At 43.9% G+C, this 16,187-nt stretch overlaps 1 protein-coding gene across 2 annotated transcripts in view; it reads left to right on the plus strand.

The window, feature by feature from the left end:
- ABCC1 (ATP binding cassette subfamily C member 1 (ABCC1 blood group)) overlaps positions 1-16,187 on the plus strand; it is a 47,565-nt gene that overhangs the window by 23,963 nt on the left and 7,415 nt on the right. The window contains exons 13-25 of one of the 2 annotated variants that reach the window (XM_068206848.1): positions 1,572-1,718; positions 2,068-2,155; positions 2,640-2,709; positions 3,548-3,674; positions 4,766-4,942; positions 5,958-6,125; positions 6,487-6,664; positions 10,761-10,845; positions 12,030-12,168; positions 13,091-13,298; positions 14,111-14,421; positions 15,275-15,474; positions 15,957-16,083. In XM_068206848.1, coding sequence (XP_068062949.1) covers positions 1,572-1,718; positions 2,068-2,155; positions 2,640-2,709; positions 3,548-3,674; positions 4,766-4,942; positions 5,958-6,125; positions 6,487-6,664; positions 10,761-10,845; positions 12,030-12,168; positions 13,091-13,298; positions 14,111-14,421; positions 15,275-15,474; positions 15,957-16,083 — 2,025 coding nt within the window. The remainder of the gene's footprint in view (positions 1-1,571; positions 1,719-2,067; positions 2,156-2,639; positions 2,710-3,547; positions 3,675-4,765; positions 4,943-5,957; positions 6,126-6,486; positions 6,665-10,760; positions 10,846-12,029; positions 12,169-13,090; positions 13,299-14,110; positions 14,422-15,274; positions 15,475-15,956; positions 16,084-16,187) is intronic. The other variant, XM_068206847.1, reaches the window with a different exon arrangement.

Here is a 16,187-nt window from a genome sequence, read left to right on the forward strand (position 1 = left end):
AGAAGTCTGAGATTATCTTAATATAAATACGTTATTAAATGAAATTTCTAAATGACACCCTGCAGGTGGAGTCCCTAAGGCTGCTCTGTGGAGCCTGGGAGGGCAGACTGGTGTGATGTGCAGCTGTGTCCCAGCACACACCGGGGATGTGCGGCCCTGGCTCTGTGGGGCTTTGCTGCTGGGCACAACCCAGAGTGCAGGGCTGCTCTTCAACATCTTGTTATCTTGTTGCTTGGAGTTTTTGGGGTTTTTTTTATGTTTTGATAAAAAAATTATTGCAAGTGCCTACTTGGAAGCACTTTTGACCTTCAGAACTTTTATTTCCTCTACTCCTTCCCATTTCCAGGGCCAGGGTTTTTAAAAGCATTGTTTAGTAACAGTGTCAGGGACCTGCTGGCTTTGCAGTGCCTTGTGTGCTGCTAAGGGCGGATTTCAGACTGACTGCTGCTAACACAAGAGTGCAGACATGCTGCTTGTGAGGTTATTCTTTGGACCCTGTCTTGTTTTTGATCTCCACGGGAGGGCTTTCTCCCTGGGGTAGGGTTGTCCAAACTAAGGGCTGTACAAACAGGCTACTGTACAAGGCACAGCTGAGTCAGCTGCTGCACCCAGAGCAATCCATGTCTTCACAGCAGTCAGATTTGTTAACAGGAACACTGATGTCTTCAGTGGATGCTGTGCTTAGATGAGACTGTTCCCTAGATGGGGAGCTCATTATTTCAAGTCTTTTAGGAGGGAGGATGCCAGAAGTTTATTTACCTTGATTTCTTGTTTTAATTGGCAGTCTGTGGGAAAAAAGCTGCTGGATCTTGTGATATACTGAGGTGTGAGGGTCTTATCATGCAAGATAACACTATGAAGGGAGTAGTTGTGAAAGCAAACATCTGATTTTACTTAGTTTGCTTTATTTTACTGTAATATTCAATACATTTTAAAAAATGAGTGTATGGATTTTTTTGAGTTATTATTATAGCTTATGATTCATGATAGCAATGGCTCAGGGTAATTTTCTTGTTCAGTATGAAACTGAAATAGTTCACAACAGAAAAGGCTTCATCTTTGTAATGCAATAACATTTCAAGTTTCTTGTCCATGATGAAGTGGGCTGTATTTGGAAATCTAGGGTTGTGATAGTCTCTGCAAACTATAAAACAGGTTAGTATTGGGGTGCTTCTAACTTTTCTGTCCATGTATGTTACTGATCCAATATCTGATACTTTGAGGAGTGTCTTAAAACTGAAAGCAATCAGGAAAAAAGACCAGTGATCATTTCTCTATTTCCCTTCTGCTGCTGTGTGACCTCAAATAGCCTGGGACATTCCTGGTTTCACTTCTGCTCTGTGAGGCAAGGGAACACTTAGCTCTTTTTAAAGAGGAGCCATCAACTTCTTTTTACAACAGCAGATTTTAATCATATGTTTGTTTTGCAAAAAGTGTTGCCAAGAATGAAAAGTTATCAGAACATTGCTCTTTCTGTGATTGATAATCTGATTCCAGTTGTCACACTGTGTACTCCTGCCTTGGTGGCTTTAAGGCATGACCCTCACTGAACCCTTAACCCTTGGTTTCAGGTTGCCCTGTCCACGTTTGCTGTGTATGTCACGATAGACAAGAACAACATCTTGGATGCTCAGAAGGCCTTTGTTTCTCTGGCATTATTCAACATCCTCAGGTTCCCACTGAACATGCTTCCTATGGTCATCAGCAACATCGTAGAAGTAAGACTTCAGTCATCAACAGGTGTTTTGTGTGCAGAAGGGGGCCCTGGGTGGAAAGATTACATCCCCCTGCTTAGAGAATGACCACTGGGGAAATGTGGCCACGTCTGGAAGGGACCTTGCAGTTCCTGGTGAATAATCCCAGTTGTGGTGGATAGGTGTTCCTTACATCATCCATATCTCTTGTGGCTTGGGAAGTGAAAGTTTGGCTGTCCAAACAACTATGCAATGGATTTAAGGAGGGATTAGGAGTGCATGATAAGGATATAATGTGTATGTGGCACAAAACAGTGAGCACTTAAATGTAAGTAGCAGAGTAGAAATAATTTTGCATCCTTTTTCCACGCAGGCCAGTGTCTCCTTGAAGCGCCTCAGGGTGTTCCTGTCTCATGAGGAGTTAGATCCAGACAGCATAATCAGGGGTCCCATCAAAGAGAGTGAGTTTCTTCGCCGTTGCAAATCAGTGTGTGCGGGTTTTGGGTGGTTTCTTTTGCTTTCCAAAACAAATTCACTGCATTTTTTGGTGGGTTTTGCTGATAAATTTGAGACAGAAAACTGAGAAGCGAGTTTGTAAAATGGAAATTATGTACAGGTCCTTCTTCCTTCTCAGATAGTTTCTTTCCTCTCCACAACTGATTTGCAGCTGGAGATGCAGCTGATATGCAGCAGTTGGTATCTCTGTGTAGCTGATGTTCATGTACCTCCTGGTTCCTGAGTGAGGGTAACCTTGGGACCTCTGCTGTCTTGCTAAATTTAATAAAAGCAGAAAACAAGTTTTTGGCAAGCAGTGGGTTGTTGTTCTTCTGAAAAAGTAACTTTATACCTCTGCCCATGTGTGTTTGGATTGACTTTGGATTGTGAGCACGCAGTTTAGCTGCTTGCATTGGTACTTTTATAAATATGAGTTTTCTCATATTGCAGCTGAAGGATGCATTGTTATGAAGAATGCAACGTTTAGCTGGGCCAAAACTGATCCTCCTTTGCTGAACAGGTAAAGTTGGTGCTCTTTTTTCCATTCCATAATCTTGCTGCACCATAAATGATCTGTATTTGAATTATAAAGTACATATAGAGAACAGTTTGTTGCCATAAAGAAAGAGAACAAATAGCATCAGTTCTATATATTTTTTTTTAAATTGGGCTTTATGAACTAGAGGGATTTACTGTTTTTTGCATTTATGGAATGCATAAAGGCAGGTAGCAGGAGATGTAGGGCTCAAGGAAGAGAGAGCTGCAGGGGATTTCAGCTCTGGCTGTGTGCTGCAGATGGGCTGAGCTCCATCTAGAGGGTGCAGCCAGCTCAGCCCCTCGCAGTCAGCTCTGCTCCCTCCTGTTTGCCGTGTCCTCAGGCTCCATTTCACAGCCTGATTCTCACTGCACTCTGCTGTCCTTGACACCGGGCTGCAGAAAGCAAACAGTGATGCAGCTACAAGCTGTGTCTTCCCTGTGCCCTGTTCCCTTCGTTAACTGTGGCTGCTTTTACTCGGGCCTTAAATGGCAAATTCTTCGGGACAAAAATTTGCTGTATTTACATTTGTGTTCATAGAACACTTGAGAGAAATCTTAGCAAGACTGAGTCACAGTGCTTTTTTTCTATTTTCTTCCCTTTTTGACTAATTACATATTAAGATTATGTTCTAAGTATGAGGAGAGCTGGCTGCTTTCTGAGTGAGAGGTTTGGATTTTCAAGCAGTTACAGTTTCAGTGCTGAGTCAGTATTTGCAGAGGGTGTTCACATTGCACCTGGTTTTAGATGGGCAGTACAATTGACTGTTTAACTACTGGGATGTGCCAGCAAGCAAGGCTGAATTATGTGCACTTTATTTCAGCATTAATTTCACTGTTCCTGAAGGCTCCTTGGTGGCTGTTGTTGGTCAAGTTGGCTGTGGAAAATCTTCACTGCTGTCTGCATTGCTGGGGGAGATGGACAAAAAGGAAGGCTACGTGGTTGTCAAGGTGTGACATGTCTGGAGAGTTGTTCAGCTATTTGTGGGTATTGCCAGAGGGATTCTAGATTTCCAAGTGGTGTGAAGAGGGAAGAGACAGCCTTTCAAATGAATGCACTTCGTAGCCTGCTTTCCTGGCAAACCATGTGTATGCCTTAGCCTGCACTCTGTGTAACTAACTGCCTGTTAAGCCTTGACCAAACAGCATCCAAATCTCTCGGTGTCAGATTTAGCCAAATAAAACAATGGAGCACTCAAAGATGAGTGTTCTGGTGAGTCTTATTAACAGCTGGGCATGAGATGGGGAGACCCTGGTACATATTCTCTGAGGAAGAGCAGTGTTGGGCTCTACTTTTTCAGACATCAAAGAATTACAAGGAGAGGGTGCACCCAGACATCTGAACATGGGAAAAGCTGCTGTTGCAGTTTGTTCTTTCTTAGACATCACAGGTGCACAGAGTTAACAGAGAAAAAATGACCTGGAAATAAAATTACTTTAAGAGCAAAACAAATCTGCTGCATTTAAAAGTCTGTACGTTTGGCTACCTTCAGAACTGTTGTGGAAAAATAACTAGTTGAGATCTGAGTCACTAACTATTAGTGCAGAAAGAGAAGACAGAACTGATACTCAAAGCAAAATACTCTGCATTATCTCAGTCTCCGCCTTTGAAGTGACTTTTATATGAAAACCACTTCCTCTGCTTTCTGCAGAGATCTCTTGGCAGGGGTGCATTTGTTAAACACTTGTATTCCAGATTAAACTCTTTTGTGCAGAACATAATTTATAATTATATGAAAGAAGTAATGACTTTTGACATGTGCAAACATCTTCTAAACAAATGTTTCCTCCAGGTTTATGTTAATCGTATTTTGTTTGAAGCCCTTTATTTTCCACCAGTGCACTTAGTTACATTCACTTGTAGAGAGGATTATAAAAATAACATTTTGGAGGAGGCGGGAGCCCAAGAGCTGCTTTGTTTGGAAATGACCGTAGGTAATTTGTGAGGTGATTAGCACTGCCTGCCTCACAAAGCCCTGCTGTGCCTTGACTCCCAGTGCAGACTCCTAGTCTAAAGTACTGAACTTTTATTTTTCTTGCAGGGCTCTGTAGCCTACGTTCCTCAGCAAGCCTGGGTCCAAAATGCAACCCTGGAAGATAACATTATCTTTGGAAGGGAGATGAGTGAGAGCCGGTACAAACGTGTGATTGAGGCTTGTGCCCTGCTGCCTGATATAGAGATTCTTCCTTCAGGAGACAAAACAGAAATTGGAGAAAAGGTATTTCAACACCCACTCCACTGTAACAGTGCTATTGCTTGTAGTTAAGGCTGTGTGACTCTTATTTTAGTTTATCTCAAAGCTGTATTGAGTTTAAAACTTTCAGAGCAGGAATCCTCTAGAATAAGAAGCAGATTTGAGCAGTGTGTTTTCCTTCTCTTGAAGCCTCAAGGGGAGAAGACTTGTCCTCAGTTAAAAATATAAAACCATCTTGTAGTGACAGTTTTTAATTGTTTCTAAGTTGCCACGGTTACAGAGCAGAAAAATTTATAGAAACAAGAAGACAAAAATCTTCTGAACACTTCAGTTTTGTTCAAAACAAGCAAACACCCCTCCAACCCCAACCCCTCCAAAAAATCTGAATCACAATCCACAACAACAGTTACCAAGAGCTAGCAAAGCAAGTGTGTGGGGATCTGGAAAGGTGCATGGATGGTGCAGTGCTGTGGAGCAGGAGCCACTGTCCCTGTACCAGGGGGTGGCTGCTGGGGGCTCCCTGAGCTGCTGCTCTGGTGCTGGGACCTGTGCTCTGACTGGGTGCAGGGGGCCTGTGCTCCCAGCTGGCCACAGAGCTGACAGCCCCCTGTGCACTAAAGGGGCAGCTTGATCTTCCTCGTGTGTCAGCAGGCCAGTCACACTGCAGTGGGAGCAGAGTTTGTTCCTTCAGTCAGAGGCAGCACTGCAGAAATACAGCTGAGAGGAAAAGCAGCCTCTGAATGTACAGAGCTAGGTAGGCCAGTCAGGGTTAATTGCTTTTCAGGACTAGCAAACATTATTTTTTGGTTTGGCTAGCCGTTCACTGACAGTGAGAACAGAAGAGATGTGCTTCCCTGCAAGAGGATTGTGACTGATTGCTTATGCTATTGTAGTGAAATTATTTGTGGAGATCTGTTTCATGCAATGCTGAATTTCCTCTGATTTAAATAAACCACCTATGACTTGTGTCTTTCATAAACTGTAGCAAGACATCTTCTTTCAGCTGTAAATAAAGGCTCATGTTTTCTTGTTTCCTCAGGGTGTGAATTTGTCTGGAGGACAGAAGCAGCGAGTCAGTCTTGCTCGGGCAGTTTACTGCAATGCAGATGTCTATTTACTTGATGATCCTTTATCAGCTGTTGATGCTCATGTTGGGAAACATATTTTTGAAAAAGTTATTGGACCAAAAGGAATTCTGAAAAATAAAGTATGTCATAATGTCTCTAGAGAACGCTTTTCCTTGGCTGAGTTTACATGATTCCAAGTTTGTCAAGTTGCATATTTAGACTTCTGTTTCTAACAGCTGAGAAATGAAAGGATCTTTCTGCAATTTTTAGAGGACTTTTATAAAGCACTGACATTTTTGTAGTGAAAGGTGCTTAGGTTTCTGTAGTTCAAAATTATTTGATAGAAAAAATCAAGACAATGTTCTCTTAAAAATGCTGCATGCCTGTTCCTCATTACTATTCTATTATACACAGAATTCAAGCAGTGAAGAGAAGTAGTGTAGCCATGGTATTCACTGATCTGAAATTACAGAAACTCTTTATTTTACCTTTTCCTTTTAGACTCGGGTTTTAGTAACCCATGCAGTCAACTATCTGCCTCAGATGGATACGATTTTGGTAATGACTGATGGAGAAATCTCTGAGATGGGCTCTTACCAGGAGCTGCTGGAGCAAGATGGGGCTTTTGCTGAGTTTCTTCGTACATACGCTAATGCTGAACAAACCATGGAGAACAGTGGTAAGCTCACTAATAAATTCTCTTGATGTCTGTCATGTTAATAAAGGAGTCCTGTTACAGGAAAACCAGTAGTACTGATAGGAAAGTTAAATTACCATTTCTTGTGATTGCCTATATAGGTAGAGGTACTTATTTCTTGAGGGTGTTGAAGGCTGTGAGGTCAAACACACAGATCTGTAGTAAAATTTCCTCTCAGTACAAAATTCAGATGGTTGTGAGACTGAATAAAGGCCGGCTGGGGTTTATACACCCTTCCTGTCTCTGTTAAGATGTCTTACACAACTAATTCCTTTGGGGATGGGGAGGAGGAGGAAGCAGCTCAATGTTCTAGCTGCTGTCCTTGACTCCTGCTTCTGCTTTACAAAACAGCTGTAGAGCTGCGCTGGTACAGGAATACACTTCAGATTTATTTTTCTTTTATCTACAGACAGTTGCAGTATTGGATTTTAACAGGGGAACTCAGTCTTTGCCTCCAGCCAGTTTTCTTCATGGCTTGCCTGTGGTGATTTCCTGACACTCCTGCTGAGAAGTGCCAGGGGTGCCTGCACTGTGCTGGCTGGGGTGAAGTTGGTGACATGAGTTTGGGAGCAGATGCTGAATGCTGCAGAGCAGGCTTTGGGAACAAAGAGCCTGCTTTTTGCTCTGTCTTCTATTTGGAAAACCATTGGTTCCTTCCCATTCCCTAGAGGGAGCACAGAGGTGCTTTTTGGTGTGCTCCTCATGCAAAGTGGAAATGGTGCCACATTTACCTGCACAGATGCAGTTGGGGAGTGTTAAAGATGTGTTGAGGAGCTTCCTTTGGCAAGGAGCTGCCCCTGGTGCTCATCTCAGAGTTGCCTGTGGGAGGTCTGTGATGGTCTGCCTGCCTTGCTCTCTGAAGCTCTTTGATCCAGCCTGGCACCAGACTGCCCTGGGGTCTGTGAGTGGGCAGGGTTTGTTCCTGCCTGTGCAAGGTGGCATCTTCTCCTGCCCCTCTCTTCAAGCAGTTGTGTTTGGGAGCCAGGCTGGATCTGTCATCTCAAAGCTCAGGCTGCCCTGCTGTGGGCTGGCTTTCCCCTTGGAAAGGTCTCGTGGTAGTCCTGGTTGTTGCTCTGCACACTGGGGTGCTGGTTTGGGTGGATGCTCTGAACAGCAAATACTGCATGGGTGGGTGTTTCACTGTGGGAAGAGATTCTGTGGGAGCAGAACCAGGTTAACTCCTGGGTATTTTCTGTACGTGCTTCTGTAGCTACTTGGGGCACAGTCAGACTTGTTGCAGTCTTCAACATATGTGAAATTTGTAGGCAAATTAACTTTCTCTGTGCTTCCTTAGGCAGTTAACAAGTTAACTTTAATGTGAAGATTTGCCTCATTTAATAGCCTTGTTCTTCTAGTCTTTGTCTCCTCCCATTTTCAAATGTGGAAAAGTAGATTTTGAAATCCTGTTCATTAAACTAAATTACTTTATTTTTCCATTTAATTACTGAACTTTCTTTTGGAAAGTGAGCCAGTGCTTTGTCTTTTGCCATGATTCTCTGCAGTTTTCTAATAAGAGGCACTTCTAAACTTCAGTACCACCCTGGTGATCTGGAGGGGATTATCACAGGGTTGGCCTATTTGCAGTGAATTTGTTCATCAGTTCTAGTCAAGTGATCTTCTGCCAGTGGTAAAAAGTGAAAAGTAGAGGCATTGTTTGTCTGATTCTTAGGGATAATATTCATGTTTATTGGATGTGTAAAAGGTCACTATTCCTGAGAGTCACTGGCTCTTGGATGAGCACAGCAGTGTGTGATGGAGTCAGGCTGAGTTGGCTGGAGGGTGTCTGCACACCCACTTTTAGAGGGAGGCTCCCTTATGTCTGAAGCTCCGTGTTGGCAGCCTGAGAACACAGTGGGTTGGTGCTTTCTGGCTGGAATACATCTGCTGCTCCAAGGGTGGGAAAGCCTCTCCTCCTAGCCAGCCCCTGAGGTTTGGCTGCAGCTCTGGTCCCTCCCAGCCTTCCTGTCCCTTTGGGCTTCCTGAGGGTTGCCTCTGCCTGTGTGCTGTCCTGCTGCCTTTCCATCCTCAGCTTCATGGGGTTTCTTCTCCGTGTGGGAAAACTGTGCTCATGGCTTGGGATTAAAAATAGGTCCATTTCAGCAAATTTGATTCTGCCTTGGGTTTTGTGGCTTAGGTTATTCTACTTAGATATGAGGTTGCAAAGATTGAAAATGGTAGAGTGTGTTCTGGAAAAAGTTAATCATTTATGCTTTTAGAGTCAGATCCTTCATTAGAAGGAACGATTCAACCTCTGGAAACAGGTAACTGTTTGCCATGTGGCTTTCTATTAGTGCTTGCCTTGGAGTAATACGAGTAGCTGCAGTTTATTTACAAGAGACTCAGTCATTAATAGAAGAATTTTATCTGCACAGTAGGAGGTATCTGCATGGTTTGCATGTCCTTAGCTGTGTGAGCTGCAGCAGTTGGTGTGTGGCAGCTTGTAGGTAACTCAGCAGCAGCAATTCTGTGTCTCAGAGGCTTCCATGAGGAAACTTTAACTTAGCTTCATAGGCACACCCTGGACCTAGAGATGTAGTGAGTGTACCAAGAGAAGCATCATTCAGGATTGAGCCCTGAGGGTCCCCCTTGTTCTCAGATGTGTATTCAGTACTCACAGCTGTTCCCTTTTATCATTTCTGGATGCTTTTTTCAGCAGAACCCTTGTTAGTGGGCTTGTACCCTAAGTGCTTATGTCAGATTTACTGTGGCAGTCTTGAGCACTTTTTTGTTCTCAGAGCTAAATGCAGTATAGCAAGAAATCTTCATAGCCTACAACATGAAATCAAATTTGAGCTTTTAGGGGTGGATGGTTTATTTGTGGTTTTGTTTTCTTCAGCAATGTTCTAAAGCACTGTGTTGCTGGAATGCTTGCTGTTTTTGATATGGGAACCTTTCAAAACAAATGCTGTCAAGTGCTTAAAATAACCATCTTGGTTTGATCTCACTCACATAAATAAGAACTAAATAATTGAACTTTTTCACATTTTCTGCTTTTGTCTTTCTAAGACCATGCTGAACAATTTATTTTTGGGTTTTTAAAGTAATGAACCAGTGTTCAGTTTCCAGACACAGAAAGGAAAGCAGTCCCCACTTAATGTGTTGATGATCTGTTTTATGCATATATTTTGCTTTTGTACAAAATCATGAAAATGTCTGACTCCAGATCTACACAAATTTTCCTGAATATCTTTTGAGTATATTCAGGTCGATAACTTTGCATAAACTATGCATAGATCCTTCAAAAATGCAGAACTCTTTGTTGCAAATTCCAAATTAACTTCCATACATGAAAATAGAGTTCCATTTATTGACAGCTAACAGGTTAGGAGTCCGACAGTTGGTTTTTATGAGGAACATTGACATAACCTGAACCTAGTTTTATTGTGGCACTCTACTACACTGAATTAAATTGCTCAGAAAAGGTTACTGTTTCAAGCTGACCAGTTTTCTGGAGCGTTTTAGACACTTGTCTCGCGTGTGCTGCATCTTGGTACAAGCAGGATGTTGTGGGATAATGACTCATGGAAAGATCTCCTGCTTAAAGTCATCTGATTCCTGCAGTTGCCTGAAACACCGGGATTTTGGACATTTCTTCTTGCTCAGCTTTGCAGGAAGACTCAAAGTTACTAGCACATGGCTGCTGTTCTTACAGCTTCACTCCATCATTTACAGAATGCCTTCTCATTGCATTTTAAAATAAGAAATAATATATAACTAACTATGTAGAAACTGTGGTTTGAAAAGGAGTGGCTGGAGTGTTGGGTTTGTTTCCATGGAGTGGGTCAAATGTGACTTGGTATTGCATGTTTGAACATGAAATATGTGGTCATAATTATGTTACATTATTACTGACCTACATTTGCTAGAAAAATAAATATTCCCTGTCTTGGCAATTAACCCTGTTGGGAGTTGAACTGAACTGATTTGTTCACCTGGTCAATTTTCTGTTATTATCTGTGAATACTTGTGCTCCCTGCTTTGTTTGCACGTTAAGACTGCAACTGGCAGTTAGGATTGAAATGAAATGCTTGTGTCTCTTTGCCTAACCATTTTGATGTTTACTTTTTCACCCTCTCAGATACAAACAGTCCATTTTCAAAGGAAGGGAAGCCTATAGAAAATGGAAGCCTTGTGAATGAAGCTCCTGGAAAGTTGATGCATAGGTGTGTGGTTTTATTTTTTTTTTTCCCTCTTGCCCCACATCCATTCAATCCAGTCACTCAGATGTGGATTAACAAAAATTTGATGGTTATGGTATTTGTTAGTGGGAAAATGTATCTTGCTGGATCCAGCAGCCTGAGTACGGCAAAGCTGCTGCTGCTCTGTGGTTCCAGATCCAGCAGATGGAAGTGCTCCAGCAGGCACCTGCAGCACCCCCACAAACACAGCACCCCAGGGCCTCCTCAGCCCCTCTGTGGCTGAGCAGGACCAGGTTTGCTGCTGGGAATCCATCATGTGTGTCCATGCATCTCTGCCGTGGCTGGGCTCAGTCCCTCCGTGTGCCTGGGAGCTGGCCCCGGCTCCCGGCTGCTGGCCCCGGCTCCCGGCTGCTGGCCCGTGGCATTTGGACCTCTGGGGCTGCAGCCCCACTCCAGCTGGCACATTCATGTCTGCACACACACAGCTCTCGTGATGTTCTTTCCATATGAAGAAACTCTTGTGTTGTAGCAAGATATTGTGGGTTTGGCTTTCATAAAAGGGAGAGTGTTTTCCTGGCTAGTCCAGCTTTTGTGTGTGTTCCTAAGGCTTCTGCATTTTACTGCTGTCAGAGGGGATGAAGTGCCAAGTGCACCTTTAGTCTGACCTAATGCAGCTGCTATTCTGCTTGCAATCACTCTGATTACACCTTTCCAGATCTCCTGGTCTATGCCTCATTCTTACGGTGCTCTGGATAGTGCTCTAATAGTGCCTCTGATCTTATGGTGCTCTGGAGACACTATTTCTGGAAGCTGATGAGTGCCTGGGAATTAAATGGCCTGTTTTGAGGGGAGTGGGGGTACCCTTTTCACACTCCAGCAGCTGCTGTGCTGATGATGGGTTTGGAAAGGCTGGTCTTGATGGTCACAGAGCATTTTTTCTTCTGGAGTGATTGTGCAACCAAGACTTCTTTATCTGGTGACTGTTACTTGCACCTGGACATGGATACTTAGGAACCAAATGCTATCAGGGAGGGTTGGGAGAGTGCCCTGAGGGGACAAGGAGGGCTCAAGGAACCTCTGGCCCTGTGATGGACATCTCCATAGGAGTGAAAACCACTGACGTGTAGCTGTGGGCTGTCAAAGCCTAGTTGTGAGGTAGCAACTGCCCTGTGTCGAGCTAAGATTAAAAAATAAATGTCTTTAAACAGGCAGCTCAGTAACTCTTCAACCTACAGCAGAGACACTGGGAAGCCACAGCACCAGAGCAGCACAGCAGAGCTGCAGAAGCCACTTGCTGAGAAGAATTCCTGGAAACTGATGGAGGCTGACACAGCAAAGACTGGGAGGGTAAGGCTCCAGTTCCCACTTCCTGTGCCCTCTTTCAGTTTTGCAAAAATCTATTTCAGAAGAAAATTACTTCTGAAGACCATGTAAGTGGTGTGAGAACGGGCTGAATGAATTCTTGAACTTGCTGCTTGTTGTGTAATACTTGATGAAAGTGTTGCTGTGCCCTCTGCTCCCAAACCTGAGCCCCATGTTTGCAGGCAGGAAGAATGCCAACACAAAACTTGTGTGAGATGATGGGCCTGACCACATCGAAGTGTAGAAGGAGAAATGAAAACCTTGCTGCTATTTCTTGGAGAGAGGTTGTGACAAATTAGGTGACCTAATGAAAACTGCCCTTCAGTAAGGAGCTGCAACTGACTCAGATGAATTTAAGCCAAGTTTCCACTATAGACATAAGTATCTAATCCCAGGATACCCAGGGCTTTTTGAGAAACCTGAGACTGAGGTTCCTGGGAAAGTGGCAGTTACAGCTCCTAGCAATGGTGCTTGAATCCAAGCTTGGATTGCTTGTTGTTGGTTAAAGATAGATCATAGGATACAAGCCATGTGGAGCAAGGGTTGGTTTAAAGGCTTTATAATCTTGTGGCACAGAGAGCCAGAAACTGGAACTCCTCAGTGAAGTTTTTGGCTCTGCTGCTGATGCTCTGTGGTACTTCAGGCAGGTCCCTCCCTACTCCTCCCCTCCCTTGGATGACAGGGAAGGATGATGTGTGCCTGCCCTGAGGGAGTGTTGGATTTGGCATGTCTCTACAGAATGCTTTGCAGCCTGTGTTCCCAAGCAGTGGCTCTCTGGAGTGCAGCTGCTGTGTTTTCATGGCCTCATGGAGGGATACTGACTTGAAATAGGCGTTGGACAAGGGGGAGTTGCTGGTTTTAAAACTTAGCTGCAAAATTAGTATTTCTTTTTGTCTTCTTTCTTCAGGTAAAGGCATCAGTGTACTGGGATTACATGAAAGCAATTGGACTCCTAATGTCTTTCTTGGCCATTTTCCTCTTCATGTGTAATCATGTAGCCTCCTTGGCTTCCAACTACTGGCTGAGTTTATGGACAGATGATCCTGTTATCAATGGAACACAGCAGAACACAACTCTCAGACTGGGAGTATATGGAGCACTGGGGATTTCTCAAGGTTTGCTTGGTCTTGTGTATTTTAAGATTTGCTGGTTCAGTGTTTCTAATGCTCTTGGTGCCTGCAGCTGCATTTTGCTAGGGACTTGAGTGTGTGTTTTCATAGGAAAATGAAAAACTTGAATTAAATAAACAAACCAACCTATGCAATTATTCAGTTACAAAATGTGTTTTTCCTTTCATTTGTAAATGAAATTTCTCAAAGTGAGAAGTGTTTTGCTGGCTGATGAGTCAGAACTGCTGACAGAACATCTGATCTGAGAAGAGTCTCCTTGGCCTGTCAGCGGACTGTGCTGGCCTGGTCTGCAGGGGCAGTTTGTCACAGGAGGCTGTGGCTGTGCTGCCTCCCTGCAGCCCCAGCCTGGCTCAGCTGCCCTGGCTGGGCTTTCCTCTGCTGCTTGTGGCTCCATCCAGGGCACTGTGGGGAGGCTGCTTCAGTGATGTTTTGTTTTGTGTCCTCTTTGGGGTTTAGGGTTTGTTTGCCATGGAACCCAACACTCCAAGTATCCCACTTCAGAAGTGCCATGAAAATCCCACAATAAAAAACAAATGCCAAGAGCAAATTCAGTGATTTTTGCTCAGGGAAAGTGTTCAAATATTACACAAATTTTTGTAATGGAGAAGCAATGAAAGGAATATGGTGTCTTCACTGGTTTTATTTTTTCATACTACTTGACATATTTGCTGAGTCTACCTGAAGCGAACCCAAGTTCTCAGGATTATTGTACTAACGCTGATGCTGAATGATGACAAAATGAGGAAAATGTTTTGTGTGAGAGGTGGCAGCAGTTAATAATGAGTCTCCTTTTCTAGGTATTGCTGTGTTTGGCTACTCAATGGTTGTGTCAATAGGAGGAATCTTTGCATCACGACACCTGCACCTTAACCTGCTGCACAACGTCCTCAGGTCTCCCATGAGCTTCTTTGAGCGCACTCCCAGTGGGAACCTGGTGAACCGTTTCTCCAAGGAGATAGACACCATTGACTCCACCATTCCACCCATCATCAAGATGTTCATGGGCTCCACATTTAACGTGATTGGGGCTTGTGTCATCATTCTGCTGGCCACACCTATAGCTGCTGTCATCATTCCACCCCTGGGACTTGTCTACTTGTTTGTGCAGGTAAAGGGTGTTACCAGGGGGAAACAGGACCAGCAGTCACATCCTCTGTTATTTAAGGCTGTTCTTACCCTGCACGAGGAAGGATTTTGATGTGTTGGATATGAGTCATGCTTGACTGACTGTGCTTTGCTTGGTTTACTGATAATCTGATGTTAGCACAGAATTTCCTTCCTTTATCAAGTGTAAAATGACTTCTGTGCAGAAGTTAATCCTTTAATACTTACTTTATAAAAATGCTGTTATATTTTGTGGCAAATTTTGCACCGCTTGTTGCTCAGAGCCCAAATATGGAAAACATGGGCTTTTCCAAGACTTCTTTCCAAACATGAGAGTAGTCTTTAGAAGGGTATGTGTGTGTATTGCTCATGTGCCTGTTTTATCAGAATATTGTCTACAGAGCAGTAGAGTGGGTGGCAGCCTCTCATTCTTGTCCTGGGAAGGGTGTGCTCGCTTCACTCTGGCTTCACTCCTAGAAACTGGGAGAGCCAGCACAGTTCAAAGAGAAGCAGCTGGGATTTGACTTTGGCTCTTGAAATTACAAATCCTTTTGGCTCCATTAGTAAACCTTAAAGTGGTGATATGTGTGTTTTGGACTGTTGAACTAAACTTGCTGAAAAAAGAAAGAGGAGAAAATGGCTCTGGCATGAGATGGGTTGATTGGCAGTTGTTTAAAGGCAGCAGAGTGTATGTCATGGTCCTTTAGGCCCAAAAGTGTTGGGGAAGGTGTGTATTCCCATGTGTCAGTTGAATCTCTGTCACTAACAGCCCAGATGGCAGGGAGCTGTTTACGATTCCCCTTGTCTTTCCAGACACAGTCTGGATGTAACCATAATTCTCCTGCTCTGAATTGCAGAGATTTTACGTGGCCACGTCGCGGCAGCTGAAGCGCCTTGAGTCTGTGAGCCGTTCTCCCGTGTACTCCCACTTCAACGAGACTCTGCTGGGAGTCAGCGTCATCCGGGCCTTTGAGGAGCAGAAACGCTTCATCAGGCAGAACGACATGAAGGTGGATGAGAACCAGAAAGCTTATTATCCAAGCATTGTTGCAAACAGGTACCAGTGGGGCTGCAGTGTGGGACAGCAGTTACCTGGGGAGGACGTGGATCTGCTGGCTGTGCTCCTTACCTGTCTCAGCTCTTGGCATGCTTGTCCAGGGGAGGGAAGTCTGTGTGGATAAATCAGAGATGTTTTGTTCAAACTTCTGTGATGGAATTAAAACTACTTCTGAATCTCACCTTTCTGAGAGTTCCTGCCTTGCTTCTGGGTTATATTAAAAGTTTTGTTTTATTGATCCCTATGTTCAGAAAGCAGTTGTCGTTAAGACAGGAATTTATGCACCTGAAAGACTCATTAATTTAGGATGCCTCTGGATTCAGACACTGCTGAAGCAGAACCTCAGACATCTTGCAGTGCCTGTGTCACTAGCAGGACACATGTGCCAGTCTTACAAAAAAAGATGTGTAACAGACCATTTGTTGTCCACATCTCTGATCTCTGTGGGCGAAGTACTGGAAAGATGTGTTTGTGCCTTGCAGGTGGCTGGCAGTCCGTCTGGAGTACGTGGGGAACTGCATTGTCCTGTTTGCAGCATTGTTTGCAGTGATTGCACGCAACAAACTCAGTGCAGGCCTGGTTGGCCTCTCAGTGTCCTACTCACTGCAGGTAATACTGCCTTTTCTAAAAAGAGCAAAACCTCTGAATCCTTAGACTGCATCAGAAAGTCAGAACCTTGGTGTGGCTTTGGATGGAAAACTAATATAAAGAAC

This window comes from Anomalospiza imberbis, chromosome 16 (assembly GCF_031753505.1).
Source record: "Anomalospiza imberbis isolate Cuckoo-Finch-1a 21T00152 chromosome 16, ASM3175350v1, whole genome shotgun sequence".
Classification (NCBI taxonomy): domain Eukaryota; kingdom Metazoa; phylum Chordata; class Aves; order Passeriformes; family Viduidae; genus Anomalospiza; species Anomalospiza imberbis.